This window comes from Macaca nemestrina, chromosome 11, assembly GCF_043159975.1.
Source record: "Macaca nemestrina isolate mMacNem1 chromosome 11, mMacNem.hap1, whole genome shotgun sequence".
NCBI lineage: Eukaryota > Metazoa > Chordata > Mammalia > Primates > Cercopithecidae > Macaca > Macaca nemestrina.
The window spans coordinates 67,647,376-67,670,543 of NC_092135.1; the positions used below are offsets into that span (position 1 = coordinate 67,647,376).

A 23,168-nucleotide genomic window follows, 5' to 3' on the forward strand; every position below is an offset into this window, starting at 1 on the left:
AGTCCAGGAGTTTGAGACCAGCCTGGGCAACATAGTGAGACCCTGTCATGAAAAAAATTTTAAAAATTATGCCGGGCGCGGTGGCTCAAGCCTGTAATCCCAGCACTTTGGGAGGCGGAGACGGGCGGATCACGAGGTCAGGAGTTCGAGACCATTCTGGCTAACACGGTGAAACCCCGTCTCTACTAAAAAAATAAAAAAAGCTAGCCGGGCGAGGTGGCTGGCGCCTGTAGTCCCAGCTACTTGGGAGGCTGAGGCAGGAGAATGGCGTAAACCCGGGAGGCGGAGCTTGCAGTGAGCTGAGATCCTGCCACTGCACTCCAGCCCGGGCGACAGGCGAGACTCCGTCTCAAAAAAAAAAAAAAAAAAAAAAAAAAAAAAAAAAAAAAAAAAAATTAAAAATTAAAAAAAAATTGCACACCTGTAATCCTAGGTACTTGGGAAGCTGAGGCAGAGGATCTCTTGAGCCCAGGAGATCCAGGCTGCAGTGAGCTAAGATCGTGCCACTACATTCCAGCCTGGGTATTACATAGCAAGACCCTGTCTCAAAAAAAAAAAAAAAAAAAAAAAAAAAAAATATATATATATATATATATATATATATATATTGGGCAATTGCCAGTCGTTGACTACTTCCTGACTGTTCTGGTTCAGCTGCTACCAAGGTTGTGGTCTGGCTTCCTGGGCTTCTTATGTGGTTCAGAGTTCTGTTGTCATATACTATCTGGCCATTCATGTATATTCTGTTTCTGAGACCATACTCTGGGAAACACGTGGTCCTCTGGTGGTGGTGAAGGTCCCTGTGAGCTAGGGACCATCTGTCAACACTCTTATCACTACTAGTGCCTATCCCTATCAGGCACTCGAAGCACTTAATAAAATCTTGCGAACGAATGAATTAATGATATGCAAAAATATTTGATACTGGCTTTAGTTGGAACAAGAAAATGAACTTTGTGTACCACATAGACATCCATGACTAGACTGGCCGCCACCAGAAAGGCTGCTCCTTCCAGCTACTATGCTCTAAATACAGTAACCTGAATCCTAGCACGACTGGACTTCGCCTTGGCCCCGGCTGCCCAAAGTTTTTCTCAAAGCTTCAGCTTAACCCCTGATGTGCTCACCAGCCCCAAGGCGCCCTCCTGAGTGCTTTGCGCGGGGTGGGATGGCGTTTGTGGGAAAGGCCGGCTGCTTCTGGCATTTCAAAGGCGCCTCCAATCCCTGACCTTTAGTTGTGCCGCATTCTCTCCACTCTTTCCCCCTTCTCTGTCCTCACAATTGGGTCTGGGCTGGTGAAGCCTACTGAGGGAGGGGAGTGTACACACACGCACACAAGCGCGCGCGCACACACACACTCATATATGGTGTTATTAATAATTCAGGACTCAGGTTATCTAAGAGAAGACGCTCGACCGGGTGTGAAAAAGCGCGCGGAAGAGCGAGCGAGCCAAAGAAGGGGAAGGCGGCGGCACGAGCTGTCTCCCGGGGAAGCCGTCCCACCTGCTGTGGGGGGCGCCGCCGGGGAGGGGCCGAGCCGCGCGCACGCCCGCACGCCCCGCCCCGCTCGCCGCGCTGCCCGGCGACCGGGGAGTTCCCGCGAGTGGCTTCGCGCCCAGACCGCGCGGGGGGCTGTTCGGGTGGAGGCGGGGGAGCCACCGGGACACCAAAATAGGAGCTGCTTGTGGGGTGGAGCGGCACTAGCTGGCGGCCTCCGAGCGCCTCTTCCAAAGATGGTCAGAGGGGCCGGAGGCGTCCCCGCTCCCGCTCGCTGCTAGCCCGCGGGCCAGCGCCGCGTCCCGAGCCCCGGCGGGAGGTAGGTGCGGTGTGCGGACCCGCAGCCCGAGGCCGGTCTGCAGGGAGCGAGCGGGGCCGGGCGCGGGGAGCGGGGCCGGGCGCTGGCAGGGAGGCCGCGCGAGAGAGGAGCATAGACAATGGCCGCGCGGGCGCCTGGCCGGGCCGAACGCGTTGCGCGGGTGCTGCCTGCGGCGTCCTTCCCACACCTGCACGGAGCGCCAGGCAGAGGGACGCGGGCACCGGGCCCACGGGCGGCATGCGGCGCCCTCGAGTCCAGCCCCGCTCCTGGCCCCGGGGCGGGGCGGTCTCCGGGCGGGAACGTGGGCCAGGGCCCAGGCGCGGGACGCGCAGCGCGCGGAAACCCCTGCGGCGGGCGCGGGGGAGGGGGCGCGGGCTGCAGGGGCTTCGCCGGGCCGCCTTCCTTTCTCTCCTTCCTTAAACGAAAGGGCTCAGGATTTCCCTTTTCCGAGACCTCTTCTTGTCCTTTTATATTTCCATCATCCCTTTCTTGGCATTTCGATGTGATTTGAAAGGGAGACGAGCTCGGGGAAAAGGTTGAATTGGGGCCGAGCCGAGACAGCTGAGGTCCGGCCTCGAGTGGGGTGACCCTCGGACACTTTCCTTGCCTAGTGTGGGATCTGGTCTCCTGAACGCCAGGCCAGGGTAGATTGCGGTGAATGGAATAGCAAATCAGTACTCTCAAAAGGACTACTGAAAAATCCGGGGGCATCATTTCAAGCCCCGAGCTACCCTGAATTTAAATTGACCACCATATAAATGATCAAACTGTCCATCCACATTTTGCATTTATTATTTAGAATGCTGAACTTAGTCCAATTTTGGAGTATATCCGATGCTAGTCAGTTATTTAGCATTGATTATTTGAGATAATGTGCAAAATTGAAAACACATTTGTTATTTCATATTTATTGCAGCCATGGCTCTAAAAGGACAAGACGATTATATTTATCTTTTCAAGGATTCAACACATCCAGTGGATTTTCTGGATGCATTCAGAACATTTTACTTGGATGGATTATTTACTGATATTACCCTTCAGTGTCCTTCAGGCATAATCTTCCATTGTCACCGAGCCGTTTTAGCTGCTTGCAGCAATTATTTTAAGGCAATGTTCACAGCTGACATGAAAGAAAAATTTAAAAATAAAATAAAACTCTCTGGCATCCACCATGATATTCTGGAAGGCCTTGTAAATTATGCATACACTTCCCAAATTGAAATAACTAAAAGAAATGTTCAAAGCCTGCTTGAGGCAGCAGATCTGCTACAGTTCCTTTCAGTAAAGAAGGCTTGTGAGCGGTTTTTGGTAAGGCACTTGGATATTGATAATTGTATTGGAATGCACTCCTTTGCAGAATTTCATGTGTGTCCAGAACTCGAGAAGGAATCTCAAAGAATTCTGTGTTCAAAGTTTAAGGAAGTGTGGCAACAAGAAGAATTTCTGGAAATCAGCCTTGAAAAGTTTCTCTTTATCTTGTCCAGAAAGAATCTCAGTGTTTGGAAAGAAGAAGCTATCATAGAACCAGTTATTAAGTGGACTGCTCATGATGTAGAAAATCGAATTGAATGCCTATATAATCTACTGAGCTATATCAACATTGATATAGATCCAGTGTACTTAAAAACAGCCTTAGGCCTTCAAAGAAGCTGCCTGCTAACCGAAAATAAGATCCGCTCTCTAATATACAATGCCTTGAATCCCATGCATAAAGAGATTTCCCAGAGATCCACAGCCACAATGTATATAATTGGAGGCTATTACTGGCATCCTTTATCAGAGGTTCACATATGGGACCCTTTGACAAATGTTTGGATTCAGGGAGCAGAAATACCAGATTATACCAGGGAGAGCTATGGTGTTACGTGTTTAGGACCCAACATTTACGTAACTGGGGGCTACAGGACGGATAACATAGAAGCTCTTGACACAGTGTGGATCTATAACAGTGAAAGTGATGAATGGACAGAAGGTTTGCCAATGCTCAATGCCAGGTATTACCACTGTGCAGTCACCTTGGGTGGCTGTGTCTATGCTTTAGGTGGTTACAGAAAAGGGGCTCCAGCAGAGGAGGCTGAGTTCTATGATCCATTAAAAGAGAAATGGATTCCTATTGCAAACATGATTAAAGGTAAGTGGAGATTATGTTTATTTTGTATTTTTTAGATGTTTGGGGCTAGGCCAGCAGTCTCACTTCTCTTGAATTTATCACTTTTGGATGCTATCTAGGAACTATAGTGAATTATGTAAATAATGCTGCACAGAATGTTCCAGATAAAAACAGGATAGCATAGTTCCCAACTTGTCTGAGAGTTATGAGAATTTATATTCAAGTCAAGGGCTAGATGAAGAGACAAATCTGGACAGTTTTTCATTTTTTCGTGTTCTTAAAATTGCACCCTTTTAAATTCTGCTTTAAAATTCTGCTGTTCAACTTTTTTCCCTCAAAATACGCTGATCAGCTTTCAAGAGGTCCTTCATTAAAACCTTGGAAGGTTTGGTCCCTACAGGATGTAACAAAGTACATTCTTCCAGGAACTAGAGACAACCTCTGCTTTTGCAATTCATTCCTTTCTGAGAGGGGCAGACACCATACTCTCCCTCATGTGGCCCACAGAACCTGGCACACCCCTGGGTCTCGGTATCTGTCTGATAAACACTATTTTCTTCTGTGTTTGGCGATTTGTTAGCCTTGCTCTCCTTCTCTCCCACTGGAAAAAAAGTTGAACCGGAATCTTATTTCATTGTATTTATTCATTGGTGCTGAGGAGCTGTACAAAAACAACTGGTAGGTTGTTACCAAATTTGTATCATTTTGTCCCAAATGTTTCTTCCCAGGCTTTTCTGTTTCTTTTTTAATGCTAGTGAGAGTGTGGGAATTTGACCTGGTCTGGAAATCTGACCTGGTGTGATCCTTGGATGACAGGCAGGAAGCTGAGAGGCAGAACAGTCTTGGGATCAGGCGTGCTGCCTCTGAAGCTAAACTGCCTGCATCCAGATCCCTGCTTTCCTCTTACTTGCTGATGAGCTCTGGCAAATTGTTTAATCACCCTGTGCCCCCGTTTTGTCATCTGTGTAATGGGGATGACAATATTACCTAGTCTCGGATCACTGAGAGGATTAAATGAATCTATGCTTGTGAAGTGCCTAGAATAGTGTAAGCATGCTATACACAGAGTAAGCATGCTATAAATGTTAGGCATGATTGTCCTGAATGTCGGTATTGAAGGACATGTCAGCTCTGATAGAGCAGAAATTCATTTCATGTTAAGTCGTGACCACTCTCACACCAGGGTGGGAGAAGGTAGCGGAAAACCCGGTGCTGTTGCTCCCCTGGTTTTTGGCTTTGCCTGAGCCTCACCACTACTTGGCCATTCCAGGAGGGCTCTGAATGTCCTGACTCCTCTTCTGCAGAAGAAACAAGGGAAGTCCATATATTTAAGCAGCTATTGTAAACTAGCATACATTTCTGATTCTGTTTTTTAAGGATGATGTAACAGTTTCAGTGGTTTTGTGGTTCAGAGTATATTTCTTTCTTTTTTTTTTTTTTGAGATGGAGTCTCACTCTGTCTCCCAGGCTGGAGTGCAGTGACGTGATCTTGGCTCACTGCAACCTCTGCCTCCCAAGTTCAAGCAATTCTCCTGCCTCAGCCTCCTGAGTAGCTGGGATTACAGGCATGTGCCACCACACCTAGCTAATTTTTGCATTTTTAGTGGAGACGGGGTTTCACCATGTTGGCCAGGCTGGTCTTGAACTCCTGACCTCAAGTGATCCCCCAACCTCGGCCTCCCAAAGTGCTGGGATTACAAGGGTGGGTTCAGAGTATATTTCTTTGAGAATGAAAGCTTATTGCTTTACTGAAATTTTTAAAATTTATATTTAGAACAGTGCTTGCTGAAAAAAAATATGCTGTGATGGTGTGTCTATTGTGAAAGAAAAGCCATATGTGTGCTTGCCTTAACCTTGAGTGGAGAGGGAGACCCTCATACCTCAAAGTCCTCCCTCACCTGCTAACTGGGTCTGAAATTCCAGTTTTATACTGTGAACTCAAAGCTTTGATTCTTGTTTATATCTAGTCATCCCAGGGAGAGGTAACACTTTGCCAGTTATGTGCAGTTTTGACTAATACTTGTTTTGGTGGGTGGACACATACAGAATTTTTTTAAAACAATTTTTAAAGTTTTATTTTTAATTTTTAAAAATAGAAATGGGGGTCTCACTATGTTGCCCAGGCTGGTCTTGAACCCCTGGCCTCAAGTGATTCTCCTACCTTGGCCTCCCAAAGTGCTGGGATTATAGGTGTGAGCCTCCACACCCAGCCATACTGAACTTTTAGATTCCCATTTTTCGGTAGAAAGGATGACATTTTTTTCAGTTCGTTTTATTTTGTAGACTTGGAGTGAATTAGCAGCTTTTTCTGGTAATGAACTTAATTTGGGTACAGTCAAATTTAAAATTTATTTCCTTTTTTGGTCCTAGACCCAAATTAAGTTCACTAATGTACAGAGAGGAAATACATACTTGGCTGTTTAGGAACTCCTAAGTCTTTATTTTTTTCCATTATAACTGCTCTACTTATAAACCCACTTTTATTTTGGAATAGAAAGGAACAAGAAGATTGAACTGTATCCTGCAAAATAGTGCTAAGTAAAAGTTGGTGGAAAGACAAAACCAACATTTTCAACTAAAATGATCCTCATCATCTTTCTTCCTTTTTTCGTCGTCCCTCTGAACCCATTTCCTCCCCCTCCTCCTCCTCCTTCTTTCCCCCCTCTCCCTCCCTCCTCCTCCTCCCCCTCCTCCTCCTCCTTCCTCCTTCTTCCTTCTCCTCCTCCTCCTCCTCCTCCTCCCCCTCCTTCCCCTCCTTGCCTTCCCTCCCCCTCCTCCTCCTTGTTTTGGCATCAGTGATTCCAGTTTTCCCAGCTCAGGACCTCAAAATCAGTCTGGTTTGCCTCTGCCTCAGTCAGTCATCAAGACTGTGTGTTTTACCTGTCTCTTTCCTCTATGCTCTTCCCTCCATACCCAAAGCCCCTTCAAAATCAGGCCCTTGAGACTGCCCACCCTGGCCAGTAACTAGATCTTTCTGGTACCTGTTCTTCCTTTGTTAGTCACTCTATTACTCTGTTTAAAAATCTTTAAAATCTGGCTGAATTAAATCCAGATTCTTTGTTGGGCATCAGTATCCTTTGCTATATGGCTTCAACTTACCGTGCCAGCCTTAAAGTCCCATGTAACAACCCCCAGTGTGCCATCTGGCCTGGTCAAACTGGGCTACTTGACATTGTCCAGTAAGCCTTTGCACTGGCTTTTCCCTCTGTCTAGAATGGCCTCCTCTCACCCATACCTGCCAACTTCCTACCATCACCCAGGTCAAATACCACCACCACCTGCTGTGATTTCCCTTGTCAAATGCAGGGTTTCCTTGCCCTGACCGTGCCCAGCAGTTCATCTGTCCCTTTTTAATTGTGTTTCTTCCATTTTATACCTACTGTTCTAATTGCAGCCACTTAACAACAATGGGGATATGTTCTGAGAAATGTGTGATTAGGCAATTTTGTCATGTGAACATTATACTTACACAACAGGCTATACCGTACTAATAGTACAGCCTAACACACACCTAGGCTGTGTGGTATAGCCTGTTACTCCTAGGCTTCAGTCCTATACAGCATGTTACTATACTGAATACTCTAAGCAATATAACACAATGGTGAGTCTTTGTGTATCTAAACATAGAAAAGGTACAGTACAAATACAGTATAAAAGATAAAAATGGTAGACCTATTGAGGGCAATTACCACGAATGGAGCTTGCAGGACTGGAGGTTGTTCTGGTTGAGTCAGTGAGTGAGTGGGGAGGGAGTGTGAAGGCCCAGGACATTACTGTACACTACCGTAGTCTTTGCTTTTTACTTTTTTTGAGACAGGATCTTGCTCTGACACCTAGGCTGGACTTCAGTGATGCAAACATAACTCCCTGTAGCCTTGACCTCCTGAGATCAAGCGATTCTCCCGTCTCAGCCTCCTGAGTAGCTGGAACTACAGGCATATGCCATCACATGTGGCTAATTTTTTATTTTTTGTAGAGATGTGGTCTCACTTTGTTGTCCAGGCTGGTCTCAAACTCCTCCTGGGCTCAAGTGATCCTCCCTCCTCAGCCTCCTAAACTGCTGGAATTACAGGCATTACTGTAGACTTTGTATGGCTTACAAAAATATTTTCTTTATCCTTATTCTATAAGCTTTTATATATATTATATATATATAACTTATTTATTGATTTTTTTTACTTGTTAAACTTTTTTGTTAAAAAGTAAGACACAGACACACACATTAGCCGAGGCCTATACAGGGTCAGGATCATCAGTGTCAGAATCATCAATATCACGATATCTTCCACCTCTACATCTTGTCCCACTTGCAGGCTTCCAGGGGCAAAAACAGGCATAGAGCCGTCCTCTCCTATGATAACAATGCCTTCTTCTGGAATACCTCTTGAAGGACCTGCCAGAGGCGTAGATTTATTTACACCAGCATCACCAGAAACACATGAGAATGCTTTATGTCATGTCTTTTTTTTTTTTCTTTTTTTTGAGACGGAGTCTGGCTCTGTCGCCCAGGCTGGAGTGCAGTGGCCGGATCTCAGCTCACTGCAAGCTCCGCCTCCCGGGTTTACACCATTCTCCTGGCTCAGCCTCCCAAGTAGCTGGGACTACAGGCGCCCGCCACGTTGCCCAGCTAGTTTTTTGTATTTTTTAGTAGAGACGGGGTTTCACCAGGTTAGCCAGGATGGGCTCGATCTCCTGACCTCGTGATCCACCCATCTCGTCCTCCCAAAGTGCTGGGATTACAGGCTTGAGCCACCGTGCCCGGCCTACTAGGTCATGTCTTTAAAACAGCTACAACAATATCACTAGGTGATAGGAAATTTTCCACTCCATTATAATTTTATGGAGGTCATTATGCATGGTGCATGGCTGTATTTGTGTGCACGTCTCACCCTCTCTTAAGAGCACAAGGAGCCTTCTCTCTTTATTCTTTTGTCCCTTATAGCACTTAGCACAGTACCTTGCATTTTACCATCAGTAACAACAAAAACAACAATATATTTAGCCCAGTGTTCCCTGCACAAAAGAACAAAAGATCAATCTAAAGATGTGATTTTAATTAATACATAGGTGTGGGAAATGCTACTGCCTGTGTCTTACATGATGTTATCTACGTCATTGGTGGCCACTGTGGCTACAGAGGAAGCTGCACCTATGACAAGGTTCAGAGCTACAATTCCGACATCAACGAATGGAGCCTCATCACCTCCAGTCCACATCCAGGTAACAGAAATACTATCTCAAATAGTATATGTTGTGATGCAGTTTATCAGCATAAACGATGGCTTAAAATGGGCTGGAAAGAGAAAATGCTGATTTTATTATAGACTATACATGGGCAGAATTAAAAGTCTCAGAATATTCATATATATCCACCCAACAATAATCACAATGAGATTCTGATTGGGTCACATCTACAAATATTTTCCCTGATGTCTTTATACAGTGCACATTATAAGTTTATGTGGTCAAAAATGTTAGCATCTTTAAAATTTTTTTCCACTTAATTCTTTTTCATGTTTTCCTTTCTGTGCCATCTTTCATTTACAACATGAATTATATAAAACACAATGTTCATAAGTAGCTGAAAAGCACCATTCTATCAAATAGTCAGAAAGGGTACCCAGTGATCGAAGTTCAGCTAGAGATTGTTTCCTGTTTTAGAAGCGTGTTCTTTCTAGGTTTCACTTACTATTAAGCACTCACTCCTACAATGTGCAGAGCCATATGTTGGCCTTACCTTAACACTCATACAGGGAACATGCTGTCTGCCCATAAGGAACGGACTGCCTTCTTGAATGTCTTTTGTTGTTTGACTTGTCTCTTTGTGAAGAGCTCAGAGGGAAGCACAGGTTTTAGTCTGTTTCAGTTATGCCATAGGTTTAAGTTACTTTCATTAGGAAAGATTCACATCATCATACCACCATGTTACCTTGAATCATTTTCCATAGAGCATCAGGCTTCCATGTGGGTCAGTGGAGAGGGTAGTTGAAATTCCAAGCTGGAACCATCTGTGAGAACTAGTAATGCTTACCATAGATCAGGCATTGGCTAAGTGCTTCATATGTGTATTACCTCAGATTCTCGCTACAAGTCTGTGAGCAGGTATTGTTTGTCACTGTTTTACATATCTGGAAATGGAGGCTTAGAAACAATAAGTAACTTTTCCAAGGTCACAGTTTCACAGTTTGAAAGTGGTGGACCAGGATTCAAAATCTGGCGGTCTGATTCCATAACTTGTGCTGTAGCCACTAAACAGTCTGCCTCTCCTTAAGGGAGCAGACTCTCCTGCTTTCAACCAAGGCAGCTACTTCCAGCCCATACATCATCTATCCCATATGATGGTTCAGCTGAAGCACACCTAAATCTGGTGCTGCATCTCCATATGCCCAGGCTTTGCATGAGAAGAAACTTCAGCCACAGGCTTCCCTGGCTCCAAAGACGTCATGGAATGGGTAAACTTCTGCCTCCTAGTAGCCCAAATGGACCATCCCAGACTCCCCACCACTTTCTGCTGTCATCAATGAGTTATAATGGAAAGGAATAATAACAACTCATATTGAGTAATAGCTAGCATTTATTTAGTCGGTGTGTGGCAGGCACAAACTATTCCAGTAATTTTACATGTATAATCTGTTTAAACCTCAAAATAATTCCATGAGCTAGGTACTGCTCTTAACACATTTTATAGGACACTGAGGTACAAAGAGATTAAACAAATTACCCAAGGTTAGCCAGCTAGTGCTTATTAGAACTGAGGTTCAAACCTACACAGTCTGGCTTGAACTTCACTATTAGCTCACCTGAACCTCATGTTAACCTTAGGAGTTAGATGTTACTCTGCCTATTTTGTGGATAGACTTATCTTTACAAAGAAAATCCAGTGTATGAAAAGTCAGAATTCATAAATTAGAGGGCAGTTATTTATATTATAAACTTAATGTATATGTCATTAAGAGGTTCCCTCAAAAATAAGTTTCCCATAACAGATTTCATATAGCTTATTAACTACATGAAAAGGAGTCTGAGAAACAGTGTCACTTTGGACTTAATCCAAAGTATTAATAAGCCATGGCAAATTAAAAATCCAAAATAAATGTTAAATTGTAGTATAAATCAATGGTAACATATAATACACATCCATGTGTAAAGTTTTGATTTACGTTGAACTTTTTCCTGATGAAACATAAAAAACAGATTTTAAATCAGTACCTTGCATGATGTGTTCTATTTAGCTTTCACAGTCCTTAAAATATTTTTGAACTGGCTTGTTACCAGTATTTAAAATTTAGGAGATTTCAAATAAAAATCATGATTTCTGTCTTTTAGAAGAAATGGGAAGACCCGCCAGCCTTGGATGTATTCCTTCTAGGCAGCAGTCACGGGAGCCGGGGACAGCTGTTCCCTTAAATGAGGCTTGTGTGCTCCGTTTCACCACGGTCCTTCCAATTCTCCTCACATCACTGACCTAGGGGTCCTGTGCCATTGTTTTTCTTGCTCCCGGCTGGCTTTGCTCAGCTAGTCTGTTAAATCCTTAAGCTCTTGAAGGCTGTGTATCTGCATCCACTGAATTATAGCAAGGTTTGTTTCTTATGGATTTTAGCAGCACCTCCTGAGGAGTTAAAATGTTATCCTTGAGTTGACCCCATAGAGATACATTACTTACACTGAGAAGAAATGACTACTATTATTTTTTAAAGATAATATAAGTATTATATTTTATCTTAACCCCTTTAATGGGGTAGTTTGTATAATTGGAAAACACGAGACTGTAGTTACATTGAATTCAAGGTGACATTTATTGAGACCCTATAATGGAAAAGGTAGGATTCTGATATTATATAAGATGATTAAGTGCTAGTCTCTACTACCATAGGAGCTCAGAATCCAGGAGCAAATAAACATACATAATGGAAATACAGGGCAGTCTCTGCTAAGTTCTGTAAAAACAAGTGCTATTGAAATTGAGAATAAAGAGAGTGTAAGTCTAATTAAGGGAAATCTGACCATCTTAGAATGCTTCCAACGGTGGGTGGTTTTGATCTGGGCCTTAAAGAATGGCCCCAGATAAGGAAGGTAGTTCTTGAGGAAGGGTTTTTCTGGCAAGAAGTCAGTCCAGTGGAGGAAGGTGGAAAGGAAAGTTTCAGGTGTATTCCATTACCTGGGAGTAGACGTGAATGAATGGAATGTAAGAGGGTAGAATGGGAGATCGGATGGGAGAGCTCAGTTGGAGAGCATGTCATGGAGAGCTTTGAATGGCAGTCTGGGTAATATTTTTTGTTTGTTTTTTGAGATGGAGTCTCGCTCTGTTGCCCAGGCTTTAGTGGAGTGGAGTGATCTCGGCTCACTGTAACCTCCACATCCCAGGTTCAAACTATTCTCCTGCCTCAGCCTGCCGAGTAGCTGAGATTACAGGTGCCACCACTATGCCTGGCTTATTTTTTGTATTTTTAGTAGAGACGGGGTTTCACCATGTTGGCCAGGCTGGTCTCGAACTCCTGACCTTGTGATTCGCCTTCCTCAGCCTCCCAAAGTGCTGGAATTACAGGCGTGAGGCACCACACCCAGCTCAGTCTGGGTAATTTTTAAAATGCAGAATCATCAAAGGTTTTCAAGCAAGAGAATGATGTATGATCAGGTCTAGGTTTGTTTTTGTTGTTGTTGTTGTTTTGTTTGTTTTGTTTTTAAGACAGTCTTGCTCTGTTGCCCAGGCTGGAGTGCAGTGGTGCAATCTTGGGTTCAGCGATTCTTGTGTCTCAGCCTTCCAGGTAGCTGGGATTACAGGCATGCGCCACCATGCCTGGCTAATTTTTGTATTTTTTTTTTTTAAGTAAAGATGGGGTTTCACCATGTTGGCCAGGCTGCTCTTGAACTCCTGGCCTAAAGTCATCCACCTGCCTCAGCGTCCCAAAGCACTGGGATTACAGGCCTGAGCCACTGAGCCTGGCCCAGCTCTGGTTTTAAGAAGAGAACTCCTTTTAGGTAGATTGGGAGAAAGACAGCAAGGGGATCTACTAAGACTATTGTGTTTAACCAAGGGAGAAATGCTGAAAGCCTGAAGAAGTGGTAGAAGTAAAAAGAGGAGCTGATGTGATGAATGTCATGGATTCAACAGCTGATTGCTTCCTTGACTGACAGCATACAGGCGATGAGGGAGAGAAAGGAGTTGACGGTTATCTCAGGGGCTCTGGCTGGTTGTCTGGGAGAATGGGGAGTACTGAAGGAGAAGCTGACAGGAAGGGAGAAGAGGGGAAGTGATGAGCTCAATTTTGTAGTTTAGAGTGAAGGAATCGTTGGATAACACAAAAGAGCCGTCCAGCAGGCAAAGGGAAATGTGGGTCTGCAGCTGAGGAGGAGGGAGGTAGCTGAATGTAGAGATCTGGGGATTGTTTGCTTGGATGGTGGCTGTGGGTATGGGGATGAATACAATGCCTTGAGAGGGTGGGACCAGCAATACGCTATGGGCAGAATCCTAGGAAAGGGGCAGAGTTGAGGGATAAGCTGAGGAAGAAGAGTGTGTGAAGAGCCGAGAGGAAGCAGTATGTGATAAAGAAGGACCTGTGGAGAGCTGTGTCAAGTGGGGAGAGAACTTTCCTGGCGCTGCCATTTATTTACCTGCCTTGCCATCGGCAAGTAGATTAAGCTCTTGGGCCTTACTTTCCAGTAAAATCAGGAAGTTGGACTACATAAGCTTTACAGGCTCTTCAGTGAGAAAATATATTAGGAAAAAAAATTGAAATCATTTCAAATGGATGTTGTGGTTTTCTCTGAATCCCTCTAGCTGTTTGTTCATATCACTCATCTAACACTGAATACAGACTGCCGTGTGTTGATGTTTTATACTTGTGTGCAAACTTTTGAGCTGTGACAGATGGCATCACTCCCATTCTTGATTATTCATTTGTTCACTCATTCACGTCTAACATATCTGCTGTGTGCATCCTACATGCTGCTATATACACAGTGCCAGGAGCACAGTGAGCAAGGCACAGTGCCGGAGCCTCAGTGGCTTAGAGGGATTCACCAACAAGAAAAAAAGCAGTTACAACTCGGGAAGAAAAAGTTCCTATCAACAATAATAGAACATGTGTTGTATTTGAGTAAAAGAGAAAAAATCATTAGGAATCACTTTACTTTAAATATTTTTACTGCTATAGGAAGACTGAGATGGCTTTCTTAATATATGAATCAAAAATTGGGGTGTTTTGATAAACAGTAATTTAAGAAAAGCCTAGTAAGTGATGTTGAAGCACTTTCACCAAATGATAACATTTTTGAACTATTACTAATTTTCACAATAACCATTAATTGAATGATTCATATAATTGATAGAAGCAGTGTTTCACAAGTACTTGAAACAAGTAAATCCTATAAAAATTCAACATATAAATAACTGGAAAGTAACAAATGAGTTTTTAAGAAGTAGGATAATTATTTTCTTAGATGTCAGTAACTTGAGAAAAATATGTGGAAGCAAAGCAAAAATGCAATCTTCTAAGACTTTCCTTAACTGTCAGAATCTAGGGAGGGCCGGGCACAGTGACTTACACCTGTAATCTCAGTGCATTGCTTGAGTCCAGGAGTTCAAAACTAGCACCTGGGCAACATAGCAAAACCCCATCTCTACTAAAAATACAAAAATTAGCCAGGCATGGTGGCGTGCACCTGTAATCCCAGCTACTTTGGGTGGCTGAAGCGTGAGAATCACTTGAACCCGGGAAGCAGAGATTGCAGTGAGCCGAGATTGCACCACTGCACTCCAGCCTGGGAGACAGAGTGAGACTCTGTCTCAAAAAAAAAAAACTGAGGGAGAACTTTACTGATAAGAAGTTGTCTTCCACTCCTAAAGAGGAAATCACTTTTTTGTTTGTTTGTTTTTTAGAGACAGGGTCTCACTGTGTTGTCCAGACTGGCCTTGAACTCCTGGGCTCAAGCAATCCTCCAGCCTCAGCCTCCCCAGTAGCTAGGATTACAGGTGTACACCACCACACTCATCTGGAAATCACATTTCTAATTGTATTATTCTTTCTAAAGAGGGGCTTGCTTATTATAAGCTTTCCTTCTACATTATAATGTGAGGGCACATTGGGACACAAGTGTACAAAGTACAATTCATTCATTATTCAACAAATGTTTATTGAATTCTCACAAGGTGCCAGACAGTTCCCATTCTCCAATTAAGAATAGATTAGTGGGCAGGACACAGTTCCTGTGCTGCCAGGAGGGAGAGAGAGACGATAAGAAACACACCTGGCCAGGTGTGGCTCACACCTGTAAGCCCAGCACTTTGAGAGGCTGAGGCAGAGGAGGATCTCTTGAGGCCAGGAGTTGTAGACCAGCCTGGGCAACAAAGGGAGACCCCATCTCTACAAAAATACAAAAATTAGCCAGTTGTGGTGATGTGTACCTCTAGTCCCAGCTTCTTGAGAGGCTGAGATGGGAGGATTACTTGAGCCCAGGAGTTTGAGGCTATATTGAGCTATGATTATGCCATTGCTGTCCAACCTGGGTGACAGAGCAAGACCCTATCTCTAAAAAAGAAAAGAAAAGAAACATTCCAGATAATGAGAAGTGCTATGGAGAGAGTTAAAACAGGATGATGTAGAGACGCCTGACTGGCCACTTCAGGCTGGGTGGTCAGGGAAGGCCCTTTGAAGAGGTGAGAGTAAGATAAGACCGGAATGACAGGAAGGATGCAGCTGTGCAGAGACCTAGGGAGAGGAGAGACTTCAAGGCAGAAGGAACAGCTCAGCCATAGTGCGCTAAATCTTTCCTTGCTTTAATTTGAATGCACTGACAAATCCTCCTCTTCCTTTGGGGCGAGGGGTATTTAAGTGTAATTTTATGACTGTTATTCCCAGAGAGTGAACTGACAGGCTAGGAGTGGTGATAAAAGCGGGGGTGTGGAAGAAACAGGGCAGAGACCAGGATGAGGCAAATGAGGTGTTTCAGGCACAAAATGTAAGGCCATGTGGTGCATATGACTCACAGAGTTCTGCCTGCCTGCATTTTGCACCCTAAGCACCTCGCTAGCCTTACTCTTGTCACAGCCCTGGGAAGAAGGAAGAAGTAGAGTTGTGAGATATCCTGGTGCTTTGAAGATCCAGCAGGTTTGGGTGTAGAGGGGGAGATAAAATGGAAAACACTAAAACAGCCTAGGAGGACCCCCCCATATACAGACTTCCAGCCCCAGGACGCAGATCCCACACAGCAGCCCTCCACCTGGGGGCGCCCTTCACAGCTTCTAAGGATGATAGACTGTCATGCCTCACAAGTCTGGGTGTGTTTCTTTAGCTTCTTGAGTTCGTAACTGGACTGGCAGTGTGAGAAGCATACAAGGCCACCCTGTGTGGCACCTGTGGCAGCAGGCGTGCCAGATTGCCTGCCACTGGTTAAAGAGACAGCTGCCAAGACCTGAAGGGACACCACCGCTTATCGAGTGTGTCTTTCTATAAGGATTCTACTGCTACCATCTTTTACAGATAAGTGTCAAGTAAAAGGTGTCTGTGTTGGGAAATTCCCAGAAAGGTGATCTGTCAAGTGAGTTTCTCCCTGGCCGCCTACGGAGCCAGCTTAAGGACAAGCTGAAGTATAATTGCAGCATGGCAGGAACAGACGATCTGAATTAGGTGACGGGGAATGATTTTCAGCCTCAGTGTTGCATTATTGCGTGCCAGAATCAAAATGCCACCACTCCCCTATTTTTTGTGTGCTGAATTGTAAAGGATTGTTACATTACCACACTGTGGAATCTCTTTTGCTTGTTATCCTTTTAAAAATTGCTCTTTTCTTTTTCTCTTTTTAAAAGAATATGGATTGTGCTCAGTTCCGTTTGAAAATAAGCTCTATCTAGTCGGTGGACAAACTACAATCACAGAATGCTATGACCCTGAACAAAATGAATGGAGAGAGATAGCTCCCATGATGGAAAGGAGGATGGAGTGCGGTGCCGTCATCATGAATGGATGTATTTATGTCACTGGAGGATACTCCTACTCAAAGGGAACATATCTTCAGAGCATTGAGAAATATGATCCAGATCTTAATAAGTGGGAAATAGTGGGTAATCTTCCCAGTGCCATGCGGTCTCATGGGTGTGTTTGTGTGTATAATGTCTGATTGAATCTGCAGAAATCACCAAGCAATCACTGTTTTGGAGTATAGTTTAAAAAAATGCAGGGTTTGAAGTTCCTTACCTGATAATTGTGTCTGGCACATGATAGGGGATCAGTAAATTGTAATTCCTAACCCCACTCTACTTCCAAATGTGGTGATTCATGGTCAAGAAAAATCTTATGTATATACACAGTTAAATCAGTGGGATTAATACCTATAATCTCTGCTTTTCAAAGGTAATATGGAATATTTGACATCTGTTAAAAGGTGAACTACCTTTGTAGTGAATCTTTTCCTCTTGGTAGCATCAACACTGGGGATAGATCAGAACCATTCTGTGGAGTGAAATGTTTCTCAAGAGCCTATAATGTAGTAGATAGCATATATTAAGATGTCTGGCTGGGCATGGTGGCTCATGCCTGTAATCCCAGCACTTTGGGAGGCTGAGGCAGGAGGATCACTTGAGCCTAGGAGTTGGAGACCAGCCTGGCAAGACCCTGTCTCCAAAAAAAAAAAAAAAAAAATTCCATTTAGCTAGCAGGAATTTGAAATTTAAAGAGGGAATCTTCTCTACCTCTACAAAGTCAACACTTTTTTCACCTTTAGAATTATTTAGAATGTGGATTTACTTTGTCTAGTTTTTTCCTTTATAGTGTAGATAATTTATTGTTATTATTCTCTATTTACTGACTACCAGAGATATACAAAATACTGTGCAAAAGATTGTTACTGTTCAAAGAGTTTACAAACTAAATTTAAAAGAATGGCAAGTCTGAAAAATCGATGAGAAGATAGTCAAATATTTGTTTATGCTAAGGACTGTTTTTAATTTTCAGCTTTGATGTGAATTGCTAGTTTAGGTGTCTTTAGTTCAAGCATGTTAGGAATTCCTCTTTATTCTTAAATGTAGATACATGTCTGCATATATGATTGAATTTTAGAGCCAGAAAGCATGTAGAGCAGTTGTGATTAGTAGAAAATACATTGACAAGAAGATATTTGCATTTATTTCCCAATGCTGCCACTAACTAGATTTTGTGACTTAAGTCATTTAACCTCTCCTTGAGTTTCCTGAACCATGCACACTGGCACTGCAAATCACAGATATGCCTAGATACGGATCCCCTCACCCCTTGCTACATCCAGAGGTGGCCTGAGTGACTAGAGCCTCTGGGCCAGAACCACCTTCGTCCATTTTCCTCAGTGTGCCTACAGCATTGCTTTCCATGTGTGCCATAACCGGAATAGTTGGGATGTGTTGCTTAATTCTTTTAAACCATTAGTTATCTGTGAGACCATCTATTCCACATTCTTCATTTTTTAAAAAGAGACAATGATTATTTTTAACTTTACTGAAGTTTAAAACTACCTAGCACTTCTGATTTTTTTAAAAAAATTTAGAAGGAAATTTTTAATGCATTTATTTCAGATGGCATTTTAAATAGATACAAGCCTTTGGAAACACAATATGGTACTATATAGCAAGGGCTGTAAAAATGACCATATCCTTTGCCCCATAAATTCTACTTCTATACTTTTAACCTTAAAATTAATTCAGAAAAAAGATAAATGCATGAAGATGTTTATGTCTGCATTCTTTATAATAACAAAAATTGGGGGGAAAAAATCTCCATGTCAAAGAAGAAAGTGCGATAATAAAAATAGTGAAGTATTATCCTGCCATTAAAATAATTATGTGGAAGACTGTAGAAACGTGGACATGCTTGATATGGTAAGTAAAATGAGCACAATACAAAATAGGATGCATACTATGATTGTGACTTTGTAAAATCTTTATGCATGTGGAAGGTAATATGCAAAACAAATTGATTGTGTTAGTGTAGCCGGATATGGAATGACTTTATTTATTTAAATCTTTTCTTTAATATTACTTTGTATTTTCAATAAAAATAAATCACTGTACATAGTAAGACTGCTTGAATTTGGGCTGATTGGGTTGAAGGATAGTCTGAATTAATGAAAACAAGTGAATTAGACTAGTTCAATCTGTAATTGAATTGTAGACTATTTTATTGCTCTGAAGAACATTTAGCAATTAATGCTAGAACTATTATGCTGCCCAGTAGTGCTTTAGAGATCCACTTTATGGCATAGATGAGAACAATTGCAGTCACCTTTCCCTCCTTTGCCAGTTTATCTAGGTCCTATCAGCTCCTGAGTCAAGTCCGGCCTTCTCTGGAAAGTCTTTCCTGTTTCAGCCACAGTAAGACTCCCATTGTCCCATTTAAGAATTGGTCATTTATATGTGGATTGTGCATCTCTTGGCTAAGTTAGAGACTATGGACCGCATCTTATTCTTGGCCTTCTTAAGATCTAGTATTTCATGTGTATGTCCAGCATACAAGGATGATGGTATGGATTATTTTTACAGAAAAGCATGCTGGAGGTACTTGAAGAATCTTGAAAATAGTTTGTGATCTGAGGTATTTAATTTTCAGCTCCTATTTTCTGTTTGTTTTTTGAATTTTTTTTTTTTTTTTTTTAGTAGAGACAGGGTTTCACCATGTTGGCGAGGCGGGTCTTGAACTCTTGACCTCAGGTGATCCACTCGTCTTGGCGTCCCAAAGTGCTAGGATTACAGGCATGAGCCACTGCACCTGGCCTTTTTTTGAATTTTTAAAATGCTGTACTTTGTGTCAAAGGCTCCTGTTTTCTGTTAAAAAAAACAAAACAAAACATTTTTGCTATGAATTTGTGCACAGCAGAAAGAATTAAAAAGGTGTACAACTTTCAATTTTTTCAAATTTGAGGTCACTGCAGTATGATGAAAAATATTTTACTAAGGCCAAGCACTTTAGTAATCCTAGCCTGTAATCCCAGTACTTTGGGAGGCCAGGGTGGGAGAATTGCTTGAGGCCAGGAGTTCGACACCAGTCTGGGAAACATAGGGAGACGCTATCTCTACAAACAATAAAAAAATTAGCCCAGCATGGTGCATGCCTGTAGTTCCAGCTACTTAGGAGGCTGAGTGGGGAGGATCCCTTGAGCTCAGGAGTTTCAGGTTACAGTGAGCCATGATCGCACTGTACTCCATCCTGAGCAACAGAGTGAGACCTTGTCTCTACAAAAAAATACATATGTGTGTGTGTGTGTGTGTGTGTGTATATGCACACATATATATGTACGTATTTTTGTCTTTCACTAAAATCAAGTGCAAGCCATTGCTTTGGGAGGTCAACCATTATTTTACAAAATAGTGAAAATCATGGAGATTATTTTAAGCATGGATTAAGATGAGTTTATCCAAATTTTAGAAGTTGTTATTACTCATAGGTTTTATTTTCAGTGTTTCAGTTGGAACTGAAAGAGGATTAGCATCTAGGGTACTTGCTCAGAGGCACATTGCCCTATGTTTTCACATTTATATAAATAAATATCTGTAAGCCCTAACCCTCAATGTGATTGTATTTGGAGATACAGCCTTTGTGGAAGTAATTAAGGTTAAATGAGGTACTGAGGAGAGGGCTTTGATTTAACAGGATGAGTGTCATTATAAGAAAAGACACCTTGCTGTCTAAAAGCCAGAAGCAAGCCCTCCCCAGAACCCAACCATATTGGCACCCTGATCTCAAACTTCCAGCCTCCAGAACTGTGAGAAGAAAAAAAAATTGCTTGTTTGCCACCCATTATAGTAGCCCAAACTGACTAATACAGACTGCAGAGGAGATTGCCGTTTATATGATCAGTTTAGGTGCTGGATCAGCCAGTAGTAAACAGTCAGCCCTCCATCCTCCCTCCCTTCACATATGCAAAGCAACAAAAAACACTTTTTTGATTAGTCTGAAAATGTCTGAAACTATAAATATGGCTTACAGTTCTTAGGTCACAGTAGACACAGCTTGGGGCTTCTGTCTGCCTTAGAGCAGTTCTTCCAAAGGCTGTGACTGTGCTGATGCCCTAACTCTTTTTTGATGGGACACTTACACTTGGACTATGCTATGGTTTGGATGTTTGACCTCTCCAAGTCTCATGCTGAAATTTGCTCCCCAGTGTTGGAGGTGAGACCTAATGAGAGGTGATTGGGTCATGGGGGCAGATCCCTCATGGATAGATTAACCCCCTCCCTTGTGGTGAGTTCTCTGTTCCAATGAGAGCTGGTTGTTAAAAAGAGCCTGGCCCCTCCCTTCCTTTCTCTTCCTTTTCTTGCCATGTGATCTCTGCACACACAGGCTCCCCTTTGCTTTCCCACTGTGAGTGGAAGCAGGTGTGAGGCCCTCATCAGATGCAGATGCCCAATCTTGGACTTTGCAGCCATCAGAATCATGAGCTATATAAACCCTTTTTTTCTTTTTCTTTTCCTTTTTTTTTTTTTTTTTGAGATGGAATCTTACTCTGTCACCAGGCTGGAGTGCAGTGGTACAATCTTGGCTCACTGCAACCTCCACCTCCCTGATTCAAGCGATTCTTCTGCCTCGGCCTCCGGAGTAGCTGGGACTACAGGTGCGCACCACCACACCCAGCTAATTTTTGTATTTTTAGTAGAAATGGGGTTTCACCATGTTGGCCAGGTTGGTCTCGATCTCTTGACCTCATGATCCACCAGCTTCAGCCTCCCAACGTGCTGGCATGAACCACCGCACCCGTCCTAAATAAACCTTTTTTTTCTTAATAAATTACTGATCTCTGGTATTCTTTTATAACAATACAAAATGGAATAAGACAGAAAATTGGTGCTGAGGAGTGGAGTATTGCTTTAACAATACCTAAACATGTGGAAGCAGCTTTGGAACTGGGTAATGGACTGAGGTTGGAAGAGTTTGGAGGGCTCAGAATGTAACCAGATTTAGGTTCAGCTGCTGCCGCTCAAACACCAGACATTAGAGTCTAGGATTGGTGGGAGGAAAAGCAGATTTAATTGGAGAGCCAGCAAACTTAAGAACATAGTGAACTAGCATTCGAAAGTGCCATCTTTATTTTTTTCTTCAACTTTTAAGTTCCCGGGTGCACGTGCAGGATGTGCAGATTTGTTACATAAGTAAACGTGTGCCATGGTAGTTTGCTGCACAGATCATTCCATCACCTAGGTATTAAGCCCAGTGCCCATTAGCTGTTCTTCCTGATGCTCTCCCTCCCCCCAACCCCCATTTCCACAGGCCCTAGTGTGTTGTCCCCCGCCATGTGTCCATGTGTTCTTATCATTCAGCTCCCACTTACAATTGAGAACATGTGGTATTTGCTTTTTTTTTGTTCCTGCATTAGTTTGCTGAGGATAGTGGCTTCCAGGTTCATCCATGTCCCTGCAAAGGACATGATATCATTTTTTATGGCTGCATAGTATTGCAGGGCGTATATGTACCACATTTTCTTTATCCAGTCTATCATTGATGGGCATTTAGGTTCATTCCATGTCTTTGCTATTGTGGATAGTGCTGCAATGAAAGTACCATCTTACGTTTTAAAATTTACCATAGGGTTTTAAAGGGAAACTTGGAGACGTGGAGGTGCAGGGTGCAGGGTCTGTGTGTCTTGTTCCAGTGGTTATCTTGGGTAATGCCTGGCCAGAGGTCTGGTTGGCAAAATCTTGACTTCGGCCTGATGGTGGTGGACTAATCGTTGGTTACTCCCTCCAAGTGGGAGAATTCCTTAATGAGACCTCCGTCCTTGATTTGTTTCAAGGTTAGCCTCTGGGAGTTCTTGAGCAAGAGCCTAATTAGGTAAGCAGGCATTGCTGAAAGGGAGTGTCTAGAGAAGGAAGGAAGAAGAAGAAAGTGGGTGATTTTTAACACCAAGGCCCCTGGTTACAAGAAGACAAAAAGATGAGGAATTTAGAGATTGGAAATTCTAAGAGGTTGGAACTTCTTACAGATTGATTAATTGGTTATAACCAAAATGCTGATAGAAATGTAGACAGTATGTCAAATGGGGACTTCTAAAAAATTTTTAAAAACTAAAAAAGAAATATAGACAGTAAAGGCCATGTTGACAAGGTCTCAGGTGGAAATGAGGAATTTACTGGGAAGTGAAGCAGAGATCACCCACGTTACAGCACAGCAAAGAACTTGGCTGCATTGTGTCCATGCCCTAGGGCTTTGTGGAAGACCAAACATAAGAGTAATGACCTAGCATAATTGACAGGAGAAATTTCTAAGCAGCAAAGCAATCGAGAAG

At 43.0% G+C, this 23,168-nt stretch overlaps 1 protein-coding gene across 1 annotated transcript; it reads left to right on the forward strand.

Moving 5' to 3' along the window:
- Positions 1 to 1,586: 1,586 nt before the first annotated feature.
- On the forward strand, positions 1,587 to 17,596 carry LOC105483274 (kelch like family member 23). The gene is made up of 4 exons (XM_011744052.2): positions 1,587 to 1,816; positions 2,733 to 3,947; positions 8,994 to 9,146; positions 16,732 to 17,596. The coding sequence occupies exons 2-4, from the start codon at positions 2,735 to 2,737 to the stop codon at positions 17,040 to 17,042; spliced, it is 1,677 nt and encodes a 558-aa protein (XP_011742354.1). The 5' UTR covers positions 1,587 to 1,816; positions 2,733 to 2,734; the 3' UTR covers positions 17,043 to 17,596.
- The last annotated feature ends 5,572 nt before the right edge of the window (positions 17,597 to 23,168 follow it).